Consider the following 24,181-nt stretch of genomic DNA (forward strand, 5'->3'; position numbering starts at 1 on the left):
AAATTCACTTCCTAGCTTTGCATAGACAGATTTGTTCTTGCTCAAAAATAAAAAAGAACAAAAAGATACCTGCTATGTGCACTGCCAGTGGCTGCTTTTACAAAAAAGACTCTTTGAAGATCCAGTAAATAAATGCTGCAAAAATACAGCAAAGTGCTCTTTTCCCAAATTCAGACAAAACAGCATTATTTGACTGATTATTGCTTTGTGAAATATAATATGTTTGAGTTGGTATTATAAAACCCATTGCTTAGATGTACTGTGCATCATTATACGATAATAGGTATCTAGTCTGAACAAGCTACACATTTGGAATTATTATAAAAGATGTGTGCCTATATAATCTTGCCCTGCTGAGCAGTGTTCAATTTTCATGATGTACACGTAATAACCAGTAAAAATGTTCAGCTCTTTGAACAATATGATAGAAATGCAAAAAATGTTAGCTGCTTTGTTATGTGTCACCTTTCTTGTGTCTTAATAAGGTGGAATACCCTCTGCCTACCCTCTTCATACTCTGACATCCCATCAATCTGCTTTACAATGTTTGCTTGTTATCCGAGCACCAAATCTGAACCTTGTAAAACACTGCAAGTCTGCTTTTATTAATTATTTTGATTTACTTAGATTTGACAGACTATACTGCTCTAGATCACTAGATATACATTTATTCACTTCCAATTCAGTGCTAATATGCTTGTGGGTATGGATGTGTGTTAGTGTCTAAGTTTGTTTGCATGTATGTATTTGAAAATCAAATTGATCATATAGTTGGATACAAAGTAGAAAGAGCAAAACTTTTTTTTTACATTTCTTTTATATTACCAGCTGAAATAACCAATAAAGGAACATTTAATGTGTAACTCCTGCAATATGATGTGTTCTTTCCCCTAGGAAGTTTGGCTTCATATACCTACTGTATACTTGACAAATCATAAGCAAATACATGTCAAGGAAATAATGATTGAAATTTGACTCGCAAACATCTTAAAATATGCCATGGTTGGAAACACTTGTCTGGGATGGCACCATTAACATCAACAAAACCAAGGAACTAGTATTGACTTTCACTGCTCCATAGAGCCTCTAAGTCCAGTCACTATTCAAGGAAGTGGATGTTGAGGTGAGGCACTCCTGCAAGTACTTGGGTGTCCACATCAATGACAGGTTGGACAGAGGAACAATAAAAGAAAGGGCAGAGCAGGCTTTTTTTATTTTTAGGAGACTGCATTCCATTAATGTTGGAAGTGACATCTTTCACATCGTCTACAACTCTGTGAGGGCCACTCTGATTTTTTATGCTGTAGTGGTCTTGGATGGTAATATCATTCAGCCAACCGAATTAACAAGTTAATTAAAAGGGTAGGTTCAGTTATAGGATGCACTCTGGACCCCCCTGGAGGTCATAGCAAAGGTGAGTACCATTATGAACAATGCTGCACATCCTCTGATGCACTAACACTGTGGAGTCATTCAGCAGAAATGTGTCAAGAAATTCTACACAAGCTCCTTTATACCAACAGCAATACATCTGCATAATGCCTCACTATGACTGCCAAGTCCAAATTTTTCTTTCTTTTTTAAGTTTTCTTCCTTTATAGTCATTCTGGTGGTGTGTTCAGACCACAGTGTGTGTGTGTGTGTGTAGCAGAGGCATGACCACGGGGGGGCTGGGGTGGGCACTGCCCCCCAGAGACAAGCCGTGAACCCCCCTGGCAAAATGCTTTGTCTGAAAACTCTGGAGAAGAATAACATTTGATTTTCAAAACTGAGTTGCTTTCCAATCGGCCTGTTTGAATTTGAGCCGTATCCGTCAGTGCCTCCTCCACTAGATAGGCACTGTGCTGCTCACAGTTCACTTCGTCGCACATTTTACAGCATGTTTTGAACCTGTTGACCGCGTTCTTTAATTAAAACAGCATATACGTTCCATTCTTCTTTTATTTTCTGGTTGGTAACACCAAAGGCTATGCATAGGTGACATCTTCAACCTCTGTCCCTCCGCAAGCTGCTGGCTCCATGGTTGAGCCCAGCACCGCTGCTACCAACATGGAGCACAGCGCACCCACGTCGGGAACTGAAACTCCAAAAGATGTAGATAAGCCTACACAATCCTCCAGCTCTGCGCCCGTGTCGGGTACTCCAAACCTCTGCCTTCAACAAAACATACAATCCAGTCTGCCTGACTTAAATATGGATAGCCCATCCCAGCTCATTTTAATTCACTTCCATCGTGATGTCTTTCCTCTTCTTCGAAGCACTACCATCTGAAGACTCTGACTTTCATTTAGGAGCCATGATAAGGGCCACAAAGTCGCCAAACAAAGCCACACAAACGGAACACTTCCTTTGCATGCAACCAAACTATTTCACCCACGTAGTCTGAAAGTACGATGGTAACAGTGTAAGCTGAAACACTCACGTCTCAATTTTTTTAAGTTTTTATGGGAGTGAGCGTTGTAAACTCGAAACGTTGTATGTCGAGACATTGTATCCCGAGGACTCCCTGTATTCAACTGCAGACATCCAGACTCTTTGATATGTGTTTGAATTCAAAAGACTAAAGAAACAGAATACACGGTGGAGACAAATAATAAGCCAGTATATAAAACATCTACACAAAATATATTATTAAGTACAGCTTGAAAGTACAAAAAATGTACAAATATACGCTACAAGACTAACCCTAAACAAGGTGCATCATAACCAGTTTTTATATTTTGTCAATGTAATGTGCATGTAGCTGATTGAACTATCCATTCTTTATTCTATTAACTTGTGCTCTGGAGAGCAGAACATCTGTTTACACTAGGCGACTCTTCAGTTCCGCCCGGGGGTGTAAACGTTAACAATATACAAAGATGTTTTCTGTCTGTATACCTGCATTGTTATCACTCTTTAGTTTAATATTGTCTTTTATCAGTATGCTGCTGCTGGAGTATGTGAATTTTCCCTTGGGATTAATAAAGTATCTATCTATCTATCTATCTATCTATCTATCTATCTATCTATCTATCTATCTATCTATCTATCTATCTATCTATCTATCTATCTATCTATCTATCTATCTATCTATCTATCTATCTATCTATCTAGTGACACTAGCATCTTAACATTCAGTGCCAGCTGATGATCTCCACTAAGAAACCATTTTTTGTCTCAGTCATTATATATTTTTCTGAGCATCTACAGTAGAAGTACAAAGGACAGATAACACATGATTAGACATTTTTACTGAGATTATGTATTTTTAAAAGATAAATGCTGTCAATGGGCAGAGGACAGTTGATCCCTTGGTGGTGCCACTTTTCTTTTATTAGCAGTAATGTCAAAAATGCAGCTTATTGGGAAAAATCTATGGATAGCTTTTATAAATTTGTTTTTAGATCAGTTTGCTAAATACAAGCACTACAACATGAGTCTAAATGTTCAACATAATTTCCTAATTATAGAATAAAAATAAGCCAATGTATTTTTTATGACTGCAGCTACTTTATGCCTCAAAACATGCAGAAAATGTGCAACTCTAATTTAAAGCTTCTTTTTGCACTTCTGTGTTGAGGTCCACTGTGATTTTGTCACTAATAAGTGCTGTAATGTAATGTTTTACTAATGAGATTACCTCTGACGTAAGCCCTTCAGCCTCACACAGCTCCAAGGTCTACTATGCATTTGTTTCCCAGCCTATGCAATGCCTGTGTAAAATCTGCACACTCTTCATTTTTTTGTACATGGATTTTCTCCAGGGAATGGTTTACTCTTATATGTTTAAATCATATGTAATGTGTTAGGTTAACGGGGGACTTTAAACTGCTAGACCTGTACAGTAAAAGTTACAGGTTTATGGTGCCTAGTTTACTGTATGATTATACTTCACGTAGGGATTATAACACTGAAAATAAAGCAAAGAGGAGAAGGAAAAACAGTCACATTTGGTTAAGCCCTTTAGTGTTGTATAAAACACAATAAGTAAATAATATCTAAAAGGTTCAATACTGTTTTCTTTGACACTGCTGTAAGAACTGAAAGTAGTCAGGCCACTGTGATATAAAGTGCAGTATGTCAACAAATGTTGAGGTGTTCCTCGCAATTTGAAAATGTATAGTAATTGAGTTTTGCTCCAAATGTAAATCTAAGAAAACTGTGTTTATTTGACACCAATTTTCACATTTCTCTTTAGAAAAATTAATTGTGAGCCTTGTGCAACAGTAGATCTGGATGTTAATTATGTAAAAAATGATTAACACGATTTTACTCCCATATTTCTGCACAACTGTTTTTTAAAAAATACTTCCAAAACTATTACAATCAGTCAGTCAGTCATTCTCCAACCCACTATATCCTAACACAGGGTCATGGGGGTCTACTGGAGCCAATCCCAGCCAGCACAGGGCAGGAATAAACCCCGGGCAGGGCGCCAGCCTACTGCAGGGCGCACACACACACCCACACATCAAGCACACACTAGGGGCAATTTTGGATCGCCCATACATCTAACCTGCATGTCTTTGGACTGTGGGAGGAAACCGGAGTACCCGGAGGAAACCCACGCAGACACAGGGAGAACATGCAAACTCCACGCAGGGAGGACCCGAGAAGCGAACCCAGGTCTCCTTACTGCGAGGCAGCAGCGCTACCACTACGCCACCGTGCCACCCACTATTATAATTTTATATTAATATTACTATTATAATAGTACTGATTTGTAATATTGCTGTTTATCATTTTATCCTTGGTTCTTTTTGCAGTTTTTCAGGTACTGGATAAGAAAACAGATGGATGGACATTTTATAACAGAGTTTAACAGCAAATACCATGAAAGGCACTATACAAAATAACAGCTGTACTACTTTTCATTCTGAACAGCTGGCTTTATTTCATACTGTATATATTGATGTTTGACATTAAATTCTCTCACTTACTGCAAATATCTCCAAAGTTACAACATATAGACTACTGGTAGTTTTGGGTCTTGCATAAGCTAGCAAGCTGAGAAATAAGTGATAAACTTAAAAATGCTTACTTTCTAGTATACAATGAATATGGATTCTATCAACAATGCATAAATAGTAGTATCATTGTCATCACCAATTTATAAGAATATTTTTAAAGACACCTTTATTTTGCTTATTGGTTAGTTTGAAGAGCTGCCACTTTTTGATTCTGATTTTCATGGGTGGCATCATTTTGTGTATGTGGTCACTATGATCTTATGTAGTGTCACGTGCATGCACATGGGATGCAGCTTAAGGGTTCTGGTCATGGGAATTACCTGCAAAATCAGGGGTTGGCACTGTGGTCTTATGTTTTCTCTCTTCCCCCTGCAGACCGGAAGACTAACAGTCATTCCACCGCTGACATTGCTTTTGTTCTCCACCCTCCTGGACAGGCCTCTTTCTGCAAATGACTATAAAACCCAGGAACTGGCAATTTTGTTCTCAGTTCTATTCTGAACTTCCATCCATCCATTTTCCAACCCACTGAATCCGAACACAGGGTCACGGGGGTCTGCTGGAGCCAATCCCAGCCAACACAGGGCACAAGGCAGGAACCAATCCTGGGCAGGGTGCCAACCCACCGCAGGACACACACAAACACACCCACACACCAAGCACACACTAGGGCCAATTTAGAATCGCCAATCCACCTAACCTGCATGTCTTTGGACTGTGGGAGGAAACCGGAGCGCCCGGAGGAAACCCACACAGACACGGGGAGAAGAATTTGATTTTTTCCAGTTTCAAATAATATTTAACATCAGTTACCCACTGAGAGTTAGGATTCTTCCAATTGAGCAAGATAAGTCTACGTGCCAGTAGTGTAGTAATGGCAATCATAGTTTGTTTGTCATCCACTTTAAGCCCATCTGGGAGTACCCCCAAATGCATCTGTTAGTGGTTTAGGTGGGATTGTAACACCAAGGCTGTCTGAAAGGCATTTAAAGATTTTGGTCCAGAATGATGTTAATTTGGTGCAGGCCCAAAACCTGTGGCCCAATGAGATGAGATACTGAGTGAGAGATCCTTTTCCCACTGTACTTTTGGATCTTTGAAAGGGAGGGACTGTAAAATGGTTTTATATAACATTACGGAAATGCTGTCTGAATCCGTAAGACTCATCGTTATTTTTTCCAGCATAGAGGTAGGTGGGAAGTGAGGAAAACTTGGTAGGTTCTGTTTAACAAAGTTTCTAATTTGAAGGTAGTGAAAGAAATGTGTTGTTGGAAAGTGACATTTGGAGTGTAATTGTTCGTAGGATGCAAAGACGTTGTCTATGTACAGATCTCTAAGTGATTTAATCCCGAATGTTTTCCAGACATTAAAATCTGCATACGTTTAAGAGGGTGGAAAAAGGTGGTTCTCATGCAGAGGTGCCACAGATAAAAGCTTCTCTATCTTAAAATACTTCCTACAATGGTCCCATATTCTGAGTGAGTGAAGCACAATTGGGTTGTTAGCATATTGGAGATAACTTGTATTTATTGGGGTGCAAAGCAAGGAATATAAAGATGTACTGCAGGATTGTATTTCTATTGCAAACTAAGCCTGTGTATGTTCATCTATTTGCGTCCATGTTTTTAAAGCTTGTATATTTGCTGCCCAGTATTAAATTTGAAAGTTATGTAGAGCCATGTCGCCTTCCGCCTTAGGTCTTTGTAGGGTCGCCCTTTGGATACATGGATGTTTTGAATCCTAAATAAATGAGGTAATGGTTGAATCTAAATTCTTAAAAAATGATTTATTGATGTATATTGGAATGTTTTGAAATAAAAAGAGAAGCTTACGAAGGATGTGTCCAATCTAATATTGTATGATTGAGAATTCACTGGGAAGAGCACACTTTAATTCAAATTGATTCTGAGACCAGAAATCTTTTGAAAATTTATTAGCGCTGTTAGGATTGCAGGCACAGTATTTTGTGGATCTGATATATACAGTACCATATTATCTGCATATAGAGAAACTTTCTGTTCCAGTCCTTCTTTGATAATCCCCTTTATCTCATAAGCATTTCGACAGTGAATTGCCAGTGGCTCAATGGCGATTGCAAAAAGTAGCTGTGACAAGGGGCATCCTTGTCTGGTACTATGTTCTACTTTAAAGTATTCTTAATTAATGGTGTTAATACAAAGTGAAGCTTCTGGATTGGTATACAGTAGTTTGATCCATGAACAAATGTTCGGGCCAAACCCAAATTTCTCTAATGTAGTGAAAAGGTAGTTCCATTAGACCATATCAAATGCTTTTTCTTCATCCAACAATAATATCATCTCCGGGATGTTTGACTTTGTGGGTGAATATATTACATTAAACAGGTGTCGATGACTGGAAGCTAAGTGTCTGCCTTTAATAAATCTAGTTTGGTTTTGTGAGAAAATGAAGGCAGCACTTTCTCCAACCTTCTAACTAAGACTTTGGAAAGTATCTTAACATTATTATTCTGAAGTGAAATTGGTCTGTATGATGCATTGTAATAAGTCCTTATGTTGTTTATGAAAGTAGATAATTAATGCTTGGCAAAAAGTTTGAGGTTGAATTTTATTTTCTGTAGCTTCTGCAAATGTTGCCAATAGAAGGGGAGCTAGCTGAGTTGAGAATTTCTTATAGAATTCAGCAGGGTAACCATCAGGGCCTGCTGCTTTCCCACTCTGAAGTGAGTTTATAACATCTAGTAATTCTGATAGTGCCAGAGGTTAATCCAATTCCTCTGCACTAAGAGTATCTGTTTGTGGTATCTGTAATGCATCCAAAAATACATTAGATTGTGTCTTGTCTTCTTTAAACTCAATAGAATATAAGGATTTATAGTAGTCTCTAAATGTGTGCATTATATGTTTTATGGTGAATGATTTTGTCTCTGTGTCGGTGATTACTGGGATTGCATTGTGACCTTCTTGCTTGTGGATTTGTTGAGCTAAGATCTTATTAGCTTTCTCTCCATGTTCATAATAATGATGTCTTGATTTAAATATGAGTTGTTCAGTTTCTTTAGTTGTTAAGAGGTTGAGTTCTGAATGCAGAGCCTGCCTTTTCCTATGAATTTGCTCACTTGGACACCTGGCATGTTCTTGATCTATTCTAGAAATTTAGCTGATTAGCTCTGATACCTTCTTGATTTCTAATTTATTTCTGTGGGAAAGACATGAGATAATGTGTCCTCTTAAGAAGGCCTTCAGGGTTTCCCAGAGTATTCCTGTAGAAACCTCTGAGGATGTATTTGTCTCTAAAAAAATATTGATGCACTTGGATATAAATTCTGTATAGTACTCGTCTGCTAATAAAAGTGGATTAAGACGCCATCTACAAGATGAGTATGTGGGACATAATGATTTTAGCTCCAAAATCAAAGGGGCATGGTCGGAAATAACAATAGCATCATACTTACAAGATTTAATCGTAGGAACACAATACAGTGTCACAACAGTGGACAATCAGCAGATTCTCCCCAGTAACTGATGTAATGTGTGGCGTGCAATTGATAATCATGCTTGTGGCGTCTCTCCAGCAAGTACTGTGCAGTTCCCCAGCAAGTATTTTAATCTGCGCTCTCATGCAGCTGATTGTTGTATGTGTGACGTCTCCCCAGCAACGGATTTTATGTGCGCGAAAATAAATCTACTTTTAAAAGTCATCCTATTGTAATATCATGAAAATTTGTATATTTAGGAAAACCCCTTCAACGACTGACACTTTACCGGGCCAGGCTTCTTAATCACAAATCTGACATCCTCAGAGTGAACACTTTCACAACAACAAACACTAATCCCACCTCTTTGGGGAAGCTGGTCTCCGCGTCTCAGTACCCGATTGGATTTTTCGTGCCTTTTCTTTTAAGTCTTACCTCATTTACAGAAACCCGATTGGATCAGCCACGCGATATTTTATAGTTCCCGCCCTCTCTGTCTTGTGTGATGCATCAGGCGGCCTTTGAAGCATCTGCTTTGAAGCATCGCACCGTGCCCCGCGCATGCGCACTTCACCAGAAGACACACACACACACGGACTCTGGACGCACACAGGGGTTTTATTAAAGAGGATTATCACAAGGATAAAATAGTGTTCACACTTTGTTGCAAAATCAAGGTCTAGTAAGAGACTAAGTTCTTGCGCAAATAGTTTTTCAAAGTTTCTATTTTTGTACTGATTACGGTTTTGTGAACTGTTGAAACATAGATGATCCATCTCTGATTGTTTACCTTAACAAATCAGGCTACGTCTGAAGATTCTTTTGTTTAAACTTCAATATACTGTTGCTTAATTCATAAAAAAATACCTGCTTTTGAACCTTTAAGGTTCTTGACAGGCACAACATATTCCCATCGTAATAAATGATCACATTTCAGCAAAAATGAGCACCTTCCTTTATAGAATAACTCACCTATCCATCTATTTTTGCAATCTGATTAGTGCAATGCATGATAATGACCTGTACAATGCAGGAAACGATGGCAGATGTGAGGCATCAAATAGAAACCTACATTCTTTCAAACTGGGTTGGCTAACACATTCACCTTTGGGATATGGAAAAAGTAATACCACCATTAGAATATCCACACTGAACATGCATTCTCAAAGGTGCAAGGCAACAGTATGGCAGTAATCAATACACCATCATAATGTACTTAGACCAATCATAAGTTATATTTAATTAAATTATACAATTGTTTATTAAAAATGGAGTGATGACTATAATCTACCTTGTGTCATTTTTTATCATTTGTTTTTTACCATAATAGTAAAAACTGCTTTTGGTAATGTTTTTATGATATGTGTGTTATTGTATAGAAATATCTTCATAATTTATTTTTTAAATGGGAATTCTATACAGAGCCCAGTAAACTGAATTAATGATTTTTTTTTGCAGAAAATTTTGTCAGTGAAATGTTTATTGATTGTGCTAATAATAGTACCAGGTCAGCTTGAATATTTGAGTATGAAAATGTTATAGTAGTTATCTTTTTATTTCAAAAAACTCAGATGGCATACAGAATAATGTTGGTTTGCTGAAGAAGTTAACTGAAACTGTTTGACTAGTGTAACTACCGTTTCTAGGTTTTTAAATTAACAATAAAATGATAATAAATGAGGGTAAAGAAGTCTGTAAAGTTAACCAACAGATCATTGGCACAATACTGATGGCATTCTACCAGAAAACAGAGGTTAAGCTAGTCTTTTTACACAGCTACTCTCATTTATTGTCATGAATGCAGTATTTTAACCAAAAGATTAAAATGGCCAGTGGCTAGAATGAAATCGCTTCCCAACTGTCCAACTGTAATACACAATGCATAGCCCAACGACAGTAGACCCAACATTAGAACCAGTGCAGGCTAAGATTTTATATTTTGGCTGGCTATAGAGCATCTGAGAGTTCTCCATCTGTAAATGCATACTACTCAAAACCATAACTGGTTAAACAAACTATATTTTTATTTTCTTACAAGGTGCATATTATTGCCATGGTTCACTGCACATCATTTCTCAAGAAAAAAAAATACTATGGCAGTCTAAAAAAAGACTTCTTTTAATGGTCAATTTAAATCTTTGGGACCTGCACTGTTATAAAAGATTCAGTAGTTTAAAGACACTCAATTTGGCAAGGAGGATTTATACAGATTTTGACCTTCGTTATATTTTTGAATCAAAAGTAGGTTGCAAATCTACTATGTCATGTTAATAATATGCAGTTTACCCTTTCAAAGTCATTAAAAATGTAATTTTTAAAAGATTTCATTCACCAATATGAAACTGCAGAAATGTCTATCAAGGTGAGAATAAAAAAATACATCTGCCGAAAATAATGCAAGAGTGCATGATTCTTCATTGTAAGTTGTTTACCAGACATCTTAAAATTTATGTCTAAATATATATAATAGCAGGATATTTTCAAACCATGTATATCGAGATGGGTTTTAAATGCAATTCAAAGTACCTTTTTCATTTTGGCACAGAAAGACACTTTGTTAATGTTTAATGTGCCTGGAAGTGGTAATTAAGTCATCCCCACAGGATAGTGAAATTGACATGCTCTGGAGAGCAGATGAGTAATCATGTTTATGAAGAGAAGTGATAAAAGGTACTCTTTTGTTTCTAAAATTCTTTACACAGCATTAAATATATACTATTTCTGCAGAATTGAGTTGTAAAGAACATTTTTTTAATCTTTATTAATAAGGATTACTAACAAAAAATACATTTGCAGGGAAGGTTTTTTTTTAATATACTTTTTTAATGTGGAGGGGAAATTCTCTTTTCACATGACCTTTGGAGGTCAAAGTGCACGGTCAGCCAACGGAGCAATTTTCTGGTTAAGGGTCTTGCTCAAGGGCCCAACGGAGTAGGGTCCCTTCAAGCAGTAATGGGATTTGAACCAGCAACCTTCCAGATACCACTGCAGACCCTTGGCCTCTGAGCTATACTACTGAGTTATATTAAGTCTACTAAACATTTTGTATTATTATAAAATGTTAAAAAGTGATGATTGAAACATTTATATAAAAAAAGCTAAGTTCTATTAAGAATCCAAACATATCTAACATTGCTGTTTTGCAATGTTGTTTTTATTTAAGCATTTTTTTAAAAATTTCACACTTTGTGACCGAAGCAAGGGAAATAAAATGTTGACGGCTGTGACAGTCAGATCTCTAAATTCTTTTATATTATCCTGCAAAAAAGATTAATAATTCCTTTTTAACTGCATATCCTTTGCTCTAGGATCATGTCAAAAACCTCAGTGTGCACTTCACACAACTTTACTGGAGTGTGATACCATTATGAACTACATATGTAACTTCATGGGTGCTTTTATAATATATATTACACAGCTAATTTACCCACTTAATATAAAAGTTGTCCCTAGGCCTGTTTCAGCTCAAATTATTAATTGCTTTTCATTTCTAAAATACTAATTACAGTATTACATGTTGCCTACAGAAGATGTTCCTCTTCATTTGTTCCAGTACCTTAAAATTGTTTCCAATTAGACTACTGAATATGCTCTGTATACTGCAAAGGAGCGTACTTTATCAGATATGGCTTATAAAACCTGATTTTCATCTTCTTTTGACACTGTTATCTGGCAGTCTTATTACTTTGCTAAAATAAGTTGTGTGTGTTATTTTGGTTTACTGCCTATGTTTTTGTACACTGCCTTATTAGGAACATTATTATTATTAATATTAATAATAATATAATTAATAATAATTACAATTAATAATAATATAATATTAATAAGATTATTATTTGGTACCTCCCCCAAACTATGCGACTCTTCAATTCCACCTGGGTGGGGTTGAGGGGGGGGGGGGGGGGGGGTAAACATTAACATTATTCAAAGTTATTGTCTGTTTTTACCTGCATTTTTATTACTCTTTAATTTAATATTGTTTTTTGTATCAGTATGCTGCCGCTGGAGTATGTGAATTTCCCCTTTGGATTAATAAAGTATCTATCTATCTATCTATCTATCTATCTATCTATCTATCTATCTATCTATCTATCTATCTATCTATCTATCTATCTATCTATCTATCTATCTATCTATCTATCTATCTATCTATCAATTTGTGATGTTCTCTGTGAAGATTCAAAGCACACATTCTCCATTATCTGCAAATGTCACCTTAATTTTAAAATTACTTGTTTTCTAATTAATGAATCAGAAAGTCAGGAATAATAAAGGCAATACAAAGACTGCAATATGTAAAATTAACTGACACAAAGTGAATTCTGTATAATTCTCCTTAATTCTCTCTCTTCTGGAGAACACATCTTCATATCTACTGTATGTACTTATATGTTAAGGCTGCCAAATGTGACTAGCTGATTTAATACATTTATTTCATATTTAATGTTATGTTTCAGACATTATTTCAATGTACATTCCTAAACAATTTCCACTATTCATGCAAAATTTTCTCTAAAAGCTACCCAACGCATATATTAATTTGGTATTAATGTTTAACTGGTTTTCATAGAATTGCATCTAGCCTTGAGTTTTAGAAAAACCAGTAAAAGTGAAGCTAAACATGGCGAACTTTGCAAACAATACATCTTGCCTGAAGAAGGGGCCTGAGTTGCCTCGAAAGCTTGCATATTGTAATCTTTCTAGTTAGCCAATAAAAGGTGTCATTTTGCTTGGCTTTTCTCTACATGAATTTATCAGAAAGGTATGGTGTAGTCTATAACTCCAAATCCAACTCAGCTGACTCAACAAAATGGCTGTATGTGGAGTATAGGTATATTTTTAATCACTTAGTCCTCTTCCTAGGAGACAATATGAACTACAAAGAGAGCCTGCATGTGGTGCACAGCGTATCACTATGCTTAGAGTGGTAAATTACATCACATCCTTTCTACAAACTTCATGGAACTGACTTTTATGTTTTTGATTCAAATGAGTAAATGACGGTATCCCATTGACTTGCTGCTAGCTGAGGAAATGGTAGCCTGGTCCTGCGTAGCTGACCAAGGACAGTCTTGTAACCAAACAGCTGTAATTTTATGGATGGTAAGGTCATTTCTTTGTAATTCTACTTTTGCAATGTATATGCATATATTTTATAATTGTGCACGTTTGTGCATTGATTATTACCAGAGACAAGTGCATTTTTAATCTATCCATCACTTTGTGGGGATAACTTTGTAGCTGTAATATTACTTTTGAGTGTAATGTTAATTCACTTAAGAAATTATCCTGGGTGCTTGTCAGTCAAACCATGCAGAAAGGTCTAAGACTGACCTTCATTTTGGAGTAAAATACAGTCTTGTGTACTTTAACGTGTTACACACTTTGCTCTGAAATGGGAACATTTTGCTGTTCGCCACCAAGACTTCATGAAAGACAAAAATCTAGAAAATTTCTGAAGTTCTGCATCATTGTTTTTGATTGATCATGGCAAAACTATTTATACACTTAAGAAAATGTTTAAACAATATGATTGCATGGTACTGATCTGTAATTTTTACCTGAAGCAGGAAATATTAGAAAGTCTGTTAGACTTCTTGTGTCACTTTTGTGTTTTCCTTTAGACCAGAAAGGATTTTAAATGAATGAAAAAGGTAGTCAGAACGAAGTGGTTTCCTTGTATAAAGGACAATTGAATTATTTCTTTGCAATATAAATAATGTACATCAGATGCCGGCATACATTATAAAATACATTTTATTTATATAGTGCCTCAAAATGAGTATTGCTTTTGCAAGTAAACACAGGGAATAAACACATTTAAAATTCATATTCATATATATGCACAAATAGAGCTCAGTAATTAAAAAATAATGTTATAACATTCAGATAAGTATAAGCATTTTACTCAGTAGAATGTGTTTGTAACACTGCAAGGGGGGTTGCTTGCTTTTTCCGTTATAAACCAACATCTTCACACATGCACCTTCCTGTAATTAAGGAAAAAGAAGTGCCATTCTGCAGCTTAACACATGGCTTATGTAGGAAATGTGGCTTTTTATACTGCACTGACTAGACAACAAAGCCAAAAGTTTAACTTAATCACAATTTTTTGATACTGCTTTTTGACAGCTGTACCACCGATGCTAGCAGGTCACTTTTTAAAAATATTTTTAGTTGAAAACAGTTATAGCACCAAAATATACATATATTTTTTTTCCACAAAACAACAAGAGGAGTGAAACTATTTTCCCCAAAGCAATCAAACATGGAATGAAATTGTGTACTATTTACATTCTAGATGCCAGCCATGACACAGAACATGTTAGGACTGCATGCCTGGTACATTTTTGTGTTTGTTTTTGTATCTATACACAGTAATTTTCAATTCTGATTTGTTATTTCCTGTGTTTTTTTCCAGCAACAACTCTAGCAGAAATATATTATTTTTTACATTTGTATTTATTAATTAACTGGTTAAGCTGTTTTGATTTTTTAGAATCCTCCGTGTCTTTCAATAGCCACTGTTATTTAGACCATTTTTGAAAAAAAAAAAAAAAAAAAGATTTTGACATTTCAGTCTGAGATTTCAATTCTAGTTAAGTCTTCCCAACATGACAAAGGTTATGTCATAAATTCTGTCCTTTATGTTTAACACTGCCAGCTAATAAAGTGAAAGAACGTCACAATTTCTGCTACCCACAAAATATATTTTTGCTGGTGCTTTCAGTCTATTCCACCAAAAACATTTTCAGTATGCAGCCAGTATCACATTAAATGATGTCAGCACCAGCAGACCCACCGGGTGGAATGAAAAAGGACAAAGACACACATAAAAAACAAGCCAAAAAATGCTCAAATAGCTAAAAATTCTAACAACATCACTTTCAAATAAATGTGAGCTTTACTGTGAATGGGGGGTCTCATATAGTAGATTCTTTGATTCAGTCACTGAATTTGGCTACTAATGCATACTACTGAACATTACATATTGTTTTAAATGGGTAAGATTCATGGTAGTTTTAACATTAAATCAACATCAAAAAACATACTGGACCATACTGGATATAGTGTTCTATTGGTGTAATTTCAAGCATAAAGTTCCATGTTTCTGTGTAAGCTACCCAAAAACGTTTTGAAAATACACTTTCTTCATTATAGGCTTTGCAGGCCGCTTGGGTTTACTTTGGCCATAATGCTCACATGGTAAGGATTAACTCTGAATTAGATATTAGTCCAACTCAAGAATCATTCCTGTACAATTAACCTAATATCTACTGTATATTTTTAGGATTTTCGAGGAAAGTGAAGTAGTTAGAAAAAATAAAATAAAAACACAGAGAATAAGCAAATTCAACAAGGACAAAACACTGGACAGGAATCGTTATGTAACTGTAGTGCCAGTATTTGAAACAATGTGTAGAATTTAACTTTTTTTAAAAATCCTACAGTCCCTAGGATAATATTGAAATACATGTCAAAATCTAAAGAATACTACTATCATTTTATCATGAATTACAAGAGTTGCTTGTTTTTGATTTCTTAAAAAGTTGAAAATGACAAAAAATATTAATTTGCTTTCCTACATGTAAGGATAACTAACAGATGTAGACTGAAAGTTGTAGAAATGGGATAATACACATCCTTGGGTGAGGACACTTGTGTCATAAACTTTATTTAATGTTCCGTGTGCAATATATATCATCACAAAGCGTAAAAGATATGTACTGTAGCAGCTGCTACAGAGTTAAGAAAAGACTAAATTAATTATAAGGGAATGTCCAGCTCCAGTAGCTTAGTCTGTTCACTCTTGAAAACAGAGAAGTGGCAGTCAAACGTTCAAAATCCTGAAAGTTATTTCAGCAAGTTTTCGAAACAACAACAGCAACTAGTGACAAAATGTTTGGTTCACCAAGCACCCTGAGTAGATCAGAGCACATATATGAACAAAAATGTCTCCAAGCTGGTGTCATTGTTTGAAAGGAAAAACTGAGTACAGAATTCACATGAAGTTTAGAATTATTTTTCCACAATAAGTCATTACATTTTAAATATTGTAAGATAAGCTTAAAATGTCTATTTAATACAGCTATTATTTATTATATCATATCAGAAGTTACAATTAAAAATAAAAATCCCAGATATACTTACCTAGTACTCCAACCCTGTAGTTTAGGGTAATGACTATGACATTTCCATAACTGGCCAGAACACTTCCATCAATCATATTTCCAGTTCCCTCCATGTAGGATCCTCCATGGATATAGACCATCACAGGTTTGGCACCAGTGTCTCGGATGTCTGCAAGAGTTGCAACCATTAACACATTCACTGGTAATCAAAGACAAGTGATCAAACATTAGGCAATATAAGAAATAACATCATAAATTAAAATAGAAATATCAGATACCAGGTAGAGAGAATGAGTTTTATTTAAATTCGAAATTTTAGTCCAGGCAAAGCTAACTTGCCTGATGGAAGTACAAGAGCAGCTGCTCTTTGAAGCCTCAATCTCTCAGATAACTGGGCAGATTTCATAAGAGAAATAATTTTAAAAACTTGAACGTTTAATCCCGTTGGCAATGCACAGAATACTGTATTTGAGCTGCAAGGTTTTTAAAAATGTCCTTTTTTTATTAGCAATGTCATTTAATATCTTATTCCCCAATGACAGTGACAGCTGCAGAAAAAAAATTACTGTAAAAACAACATGAAAAACCTCTCTTTAAGGGGACAAGAAAAGGGAACGTAATCTTAAAATGAATAGTTTATTTAATAAGAACACAAACTAATGTCTCTCAATCTGTATACAATATGAACTTTGAGTACTATCTTTTCTATTGGGATTAATAGCACAATTTTAATAAACAAAACTTTTCTGGTTAACGTGCCTTTTTATAAGATAACAATAAACAGCCTCCTAACCCCCCACCCTCCCCCTTACCACACTCTGATAAACATAAAATAAATTACATTACTTCTTTGATATGTATTTCATCATGGAACCATCAGGGAGCCACAAAAACCTACAACATGACGAAGAAATTCACAAAGACATACAACACACATGTTCTTCAAAACATGGAGAGCTGGAATATGTTTACATTCCAGCTTACACTTTCCAAAGGTTAGATATATATACAAAATTTTAAACTTGGAAAAATATTCCAACACAAATGACCATGAAGATAGTGCCTTTTTCAAACAAATCAGTTAATGGTGTTAAAGGTTACCTTGCCTCCTGCTCTTGCCTGTACTTATTTTTGGCTCACATTCTTTCTTGGCCTGATATCTGATATTGCCTTGCACAAGGACCAAAACATACATCACCACAAACACTTTCACACTAAGGCACATCACAAATGCATGGAAAACACAAAATGGAAAATCCACTAATGTGTCTTGTAACAGCACCCAAAATTAGTATTAAAAATAATGCAACAAATGCATGAACATAAACACTAAGGACAAAGAGAAGGAGAGAAAAAGAGAGAGAGAGAGAGAGAGAGACACGGATTAGTTATGTCAGGGGTATGCAAATTTGCTGCCTTTATCGCTGATTTACACTCACAGTCCAGCTTGAATACCTGCAAAGTAATGTTACTTATATATAAAGATACAGTACATATATTATATGCAAATGTGTAGAAACGTGTAACTTTTGCATGAACGTCAAACACAAATAAAATTAGAAAACTTTCATATTGAAGCATTCCTTAATATGATACAGAATATGCTGTGAAATAACTCAAAAATATCATGGTAGCAAATAATAATGAATTTAAACATTTTGATAACTTTATTGATACGTAGTGTAGTTATACATTTTTACACAAGGCTATGAAACTGAAAAATATACATACATGGACAAATAAGATTGTACCACAACACAGCAGGTGTGCCCGTACACAAATGGCTCATTTCAATGTGCGAAACACAAGTCAATATGGATGCCAACATTTCTATTCACCATTTCCCCAAAGCCTCATGGTGAACTTTCCTGGAAATAAATAAGTTAATTGATTTTTGTCCTTATAATGAATGCAAAGAGATAAATAGATACTCAGGTCTACATTTCTTGTGGGGATCACTTCAATCAGAAGATAAACTCATAGTCGATTCAAAACAGCATATCAAAAAATCCTTTTAATGATCTTATGCACACTACAAAGCACTTTACAAAAAATGCTGTTCATGTAACAATCACAGAAAAACGTGAACTTTACATAAACTCTTAACACTAATGGGTTCTGAGGTTTTCAGGTAAGGAAGACTGAAGTTTCAAGACAAGGTAGTTATGCTCACTAATTCTGGTGGCGGAAAGTGGTGACGGGTTGCATGTTGATTAGCACATGTACAGTAGGTTAAGAATTTCGCTGTACCCTGTACATGTGACAATAAAGACCCTAAAATTGATAAGGTTTTATTTATCTTTTCATATTTGTTGCTTGTACAGATATTGACTTTTTAACAAAGGCCATCCTTTATGTTTAATTTTTTTAAACAATAAATATAATTGCACACACATTTTTTATTTTGCTTTAATGAAAGAGAATGTGACTGTATTTGAAATTATGAAGATCTAATAACTCAGTATATGTTTCTAGTGGAAGTACATTTACTTCTGTGTTGTACCATGGCTGGTGTGTTTGGTTCCTTTCTGGAAGCTCATGAAGAGAAAATAGAAATTCCTGATTAACTTCTGTTAGACAAGAACTGAGTCACTGACTGACAGCAACTGCTTCAGGCCATAATCAGTTTTTTTATTGATTGATGGAAATAATGGTGATGGAAAAGAAAAGCTGCTTGAGAGCTCTGGCACAATGACCCATGGAGCTCTAGTCTGAAATGTCTACTCGAGGTATTCCTAATTCTAGAAATGACCTTAGATAGAGGTTTACAGTCACTGAGGGGCAGAGAGGTAAATGAGTATGGAGTCAGGAGGGCAGTTCGGGGTGAAGAATCAATGAAGAGAAAGAAACTTGTTAAGAGTAAGAGACTGTGAGAGATGGATAGAGGACTATGGCAAAGGAAAGGCAGTGCTTTGGTGTGCCACTTGAGAGCTGGGCAAGTGGACAATCCCACTTTTTTGACATTTTCTGTACATTAAGTTTTTCCTAATGTATTCCAGATGCAGAAAGACTCTGGGTGAGTATCCCCTTGTAACTGTATGCATTGCTTTTTTTGCAGTCAATATCAGAATAGAGCAGCAGTAAGGATTATAAAAATGTCATTCTCACTGCAGCATCCTTTTAAATTCATTAACACTAGAATAACACTAAAATATTCGTAATGCCGGGCCACATTAAATTCCCTCGCACCTTGTTGGTAGCGTCTTTGTTTTGCAAATGTGTCAATCAGCACTGGCAGCAAGCAGCCTGCTCACTCATCCCCCACCAAGGTAGCTGAAGTCGGACTCAAAATTCTCAGAGCTGAAGGGTGTGTATCTGGGAGTTCAGTGTCTGGAATTGTATAGGGTAAATAAAATATTGTTATTTGGAATACATACATTTCATGTGTGTTCTGTGTCTGCAATGATTGGTGTAAATGTAGGTTGATGGGAAATGTGAGTCAAGAAATGTTAAACACATAACTAAAACAGAAACTTTTTTCATGTTATAGTAGTAATGACAAAATGCTGACATGAAGTATATAATGCGTGAAGACTGAAGTCCAAATATCAAATAAAAACTTTCACAAAAAGTATAACAAAGCAAGTGCACTTTTATTCAAGAATATAACTGAAGAAAAAGAAATAGCACCTATGCCTTATTTTTTTTATAGCATGAGCATATCATCCATCCATTTTCCAACCCGCTGAATCCAAACACAGGGGTCTGCTAGAGCCAATCCCAGCCAACATAGGACACAAGGCAGGAACCAATCCCGGGCAGGGTGCCAACCCACCGCAGGACACACACAAACACGCCAAGCATACACTAGGGCCAATTTAGAATTGCCAATCCACCTAACCAGCATGTCTTTGGACTGTGGGAGGAAACCGGAGTGCCCAGAGGAAACTCACGCAGACACGGGGAGAACATGCAAACTCCACTCAGGGAGGACCCGGGAAGCGAACCCAGGTCCCCAGGTCTCCCAACTGCAAGGCAGCAGCGCTACCCACTGCGGCACCGTGCTGCCGAGCATATCATCTGTTTTCTTATATAACAAATTATAAATCTTTTGTATATCTTTGTATATCTTTTGGTACAAGGAAACTTCAGGATTGTGATGCTTTTCATTCTATATCAAATCATTTTTCAGTGACATTTGGTTTACAACATCAGACACTGCATTTGTAAAACGGAGGTTCTTACTTTAGCAGTATTGACTCTTACAGACAAATGTTACATAAATATTATGCTACTATACAATAAACAAATTACTAGAGTAGCCAGTGTTCACAATTTTCATTATAATTTCTTACACTTTTAACTTTATACAGGCTTTCCATAACAAAAACGTTCATTTTTTATTTAACAGGTTTACTGGCATGAAAATGAATTATTTTGTTCTCATAAATAATCACGATTAAAGGCAGAATATTTTTCTGTATTATTCACTTATTGCTATGTTTTTAGCTGTGAGTTTAAGTAAGCCAAACTGATAGCTTAAGAATATGACTGACTGGAGAGATGTACAAGAATTTTATCTCACTTCTATTTGTATGCTAATGATAGCCTGCTTTTCAAGATCACTTCTGGGTACACTTTTTGGTCGTGGTACATGATTCAATGACATCAGTGCATGGATATACAGCACAATAACTTCCTACAATGAAATACTCTAGGAGACAGATTTGCTTCTTGTTAGAAAACCAGCTGAAATCAAAGAGATTGATAATATTTTGCTGACCCCACATTGTTCCAACATGTCCCATCATCTTCCAGTTTTATAGTCATAATTGAGAGAATGCTGTATGAACCACCACATGGCTGCAATCAAAATTTTATTGTATGATTTCTAAACCATTTTAGATTCTAATCCTGCCTCCCCATGCTGTACACTTTGACTTGCCTTCACTGCACTTCACTACACAGCAAGTGGTTTTCTGCACAAATTACTGGCAAATTACAACAGATCTGAAGTGCGGCTGCCTGTGTACTGAATTGGATCAAATGCAGTGACTACATCTCCCCTGACTTGGTTACACACTATATGCTTTCAGAGTTACATTCATTTTCAAATATGTGTTCTTTTCCACAGTTCATTGATCTTTGCTACATGTCCCCTATTGAGGTCTCTCCCTAGTTCTGTCTTTATGGCCCCATTGGACATACAGTTAAAACTGGGATTACAAACACATCTTTTCCACATTTGCAGTTGATAGATCCCTGTGCTTAATTCTTTTAAAGCTAATTCCTTCCTCTTTCTTCTTCCTCTTCCTCTTTTCCCACTTCTGTGTAGGGTCGATGTGCTTAATCAACCCTCTCCAATCAGCTTGGTCCCGCACCTCCTTGCCAGTCAAACAATTTTCCTTCAAGTCTTCTTTTACTTTATCTGTCCACCTCCACTTTGGCCATCCTCACTTTCTCTTCCCCTGTACTTCCATTCCCATCATTCTATTCCCCGTGTATTAATTATCTCTCCTCATTCCATGTCCATACCACGTCTGCCAAATTTCCAATACTTTCATAGATATCTCTTCCACTTTTGTTATATGTCTGATGGTCTCATTTCTTATTCTGTACTTTTTTGTAACTCCATACATCCATCTAAACAAAATCATTTCTGCCTTATCTGAATTCTTCTCCTGTTCTCCATTTACTGCCCATGTCTCTGTTCCATACCTCATTGTTGGCCTTATGACTGTCTTAAAAACCTTACCTTTAGTCTTCACCTTAATTCTTTAATCGCACAATACTAATGATAACTTCATAAAATTGTTCCATTTACACTGCACTCTATGGGTTATCTTTGCAATGTAAATTTCCATCTTGGGCTATCGCTGATCCTTTCTAATTCTTTCTTCTTTACAGTACAATATTGTTGGCTCTAGCTTGATATTAATTTGTATTGCTAATCAACTCTTACAGATACTTAATGTAGTTGTTTTATATTTTGGTTTGAAGACAGCATATTAACAAGCTCCATCATGAGACACACTGGTTCTCAATGATTTACTATACTTTACATAATTAGTTTAATTATTTTGTTCACTCATTTAATCACTACTCCAATTCCCTTGCATGTTATGCTGTTTTGTACTGCATTTTTATTTGATCTGTAAAGCACCATATGATGCTTTACAAATGGGATACAAGAAGAATTTGTACAAAATTAAAATCTGGTCTGTCACTTCACATTCTTTTATACAGTGAGTTGCCTATACCTTTTGACATGACTAAGTCCCAGGACAGATAAAGGACAGTGGGGTTAACTATCTGGTAAAGGCTGGGACCACATTTTATCTGAACATGCTCAAGCACGACAGTGGTGTTATTGGGGGTTGTACTGGGGACTTTATCCTGGCGGTTACAAGTTTTAATAAGGCTATCATCACCCCAGGAGCAAGTCTAGAGATGGATTAGAAATTAAGTCCTTTGATAGCAAAGGACAATAAAAGAAAGAGACGCGTGACAGGAGGATTCAGTGCTGTAGAGGCAGACAGCCTGCCACCATTTAATTTGTTGATAGATGTTTCTTGTTCTGAGTTTTATATTTTTCTAGTTTTTAACCACATGTGCTAAATATAAAAATGTATGTTGGGGTTCTCAGTTGGATAGGAGTCTCTTCAGGCAAGGAACTACTAGAATGGCACACGATAGTACAGTGCCATAGATTGTCACAACAATAAATACTGTGGCCCACATATACGTAAATGTTAATTATTTTTGTAACTGACTCATTGATTTAGGAACTATGACCCGACTTTAACCTGGATACCCTCATTACTAAATCATTAAACATTTTACTTTGGTAGTGTTGCTCACAATGCTGAGCAGGCAAGTAACGTTTCATTTGGAGAAAAGGGTTACAGTTAGTGATAGGTCATTCTATCACTCTTCATTATGGGATGGGTGCAGCTTCAATAAAAAGAGTGGAAAACAACACATTACAGAAAAGAAAACTGTGCTATGCCAGTTATCCTTATTTTTTTTCTCTAAACTAGGGCCATATCCGAATCTGAAAAAATTAACATATTCTCTCTTGCTGTTGTCACTTTACTCACTTCTGCCATCTCGTTGTCATTTCTTCAGTATATTTACCATCCATTAATAAGGTATCCCTGGACTTTGCCACTTCAATAGCACAGGAATTGCAAGCTCCCTGTATATTTGCCTTTGCAGCACCTTTCTTCTCCCACAACATCATTTATTTATGCACTTTTAACAATGAAATGTAAATGTCAATTTTATCACTGCAGAGTTTTCACATTTTCTTCTTGTTTGGTTCTGTTCAGATTTGCATCAATTGATTGGGTTTTAATTTCATTATACATTGAATGTGTACTTCATTTATTATAATATTTTGTATATTGGCATTTCAAACTATTTTATTATTTCACTTACATCACTTCACATCTGCTCCCTATTTCAAAATGCTACATTCATCAAAGCTTTAGGTACCCACATCTCTTGAAAAAAAATGTTTTCCCAAGCACAGTTTTATTTTACCAGTTGGAAGTTCTGCTCTTCATGGATCTTCCTGCAAGCCTTTGAAAGATGGATGGAAGAGCTTGGTGAGGAACTAATAAGAAGATAAACTGGGCCAAGGTCTATTTTTATGCATGCTTTGTGCCCTGAAAGGGAACCCTGAAGGGCTAGCAGAGCAA

At 36.0% G+C, this 24,181-nt stretch overlaps 2 protein-coding genes across 3 annotated transcripts in view; one reads left to right on the forward strand and one right to left on the reverse strand.

Moving 5' to 3' along the window:
- rab9b (RAB9B, member RAS oncogene family) overlaps positions 1–24,181 on the forward strand; it is a 1,039,984-nt gene that overhangs the window by 621,009 nt on the left and 394,794 nt on the right. The gene's annotated exons all lie outside the window — the stretch shown is intronic.
- Positions 1–24,181, reverse strand: part of nlgn3a (neuroligin 3a) — a 315,542-nt gene that overhangs the window by 216,865 nt on the left and 74,496 nt on the right. For both annotated transcript variants that reach the window (XM_028816057.2, XM_051934812.1), the window contains one exon: positions 16,558–16,707. In XM_028816057.2, coding sequence (XP_028671890.1) covers positions 16,558–16,707 — 150 coding nt within the window. The remainder of the gene's footprint in view (positions 1–16,557; positions 16,708–24,181) is intronic.

Source organism: Erpetoichthys calabaricus, chromosome 12, assembly GCF_900747795.2.
Source record: "Erpetoichthys calabaricus chromosome 12, fErpCal1.3, whole genome shotgun sequence".
Lineage (NCBI taxonomy): Eukaryota > Metazoa > Chordata > Cladistia > Polypteriformes > Polypteridae > Erpetoichthys > Erpetoichthys calabaricus.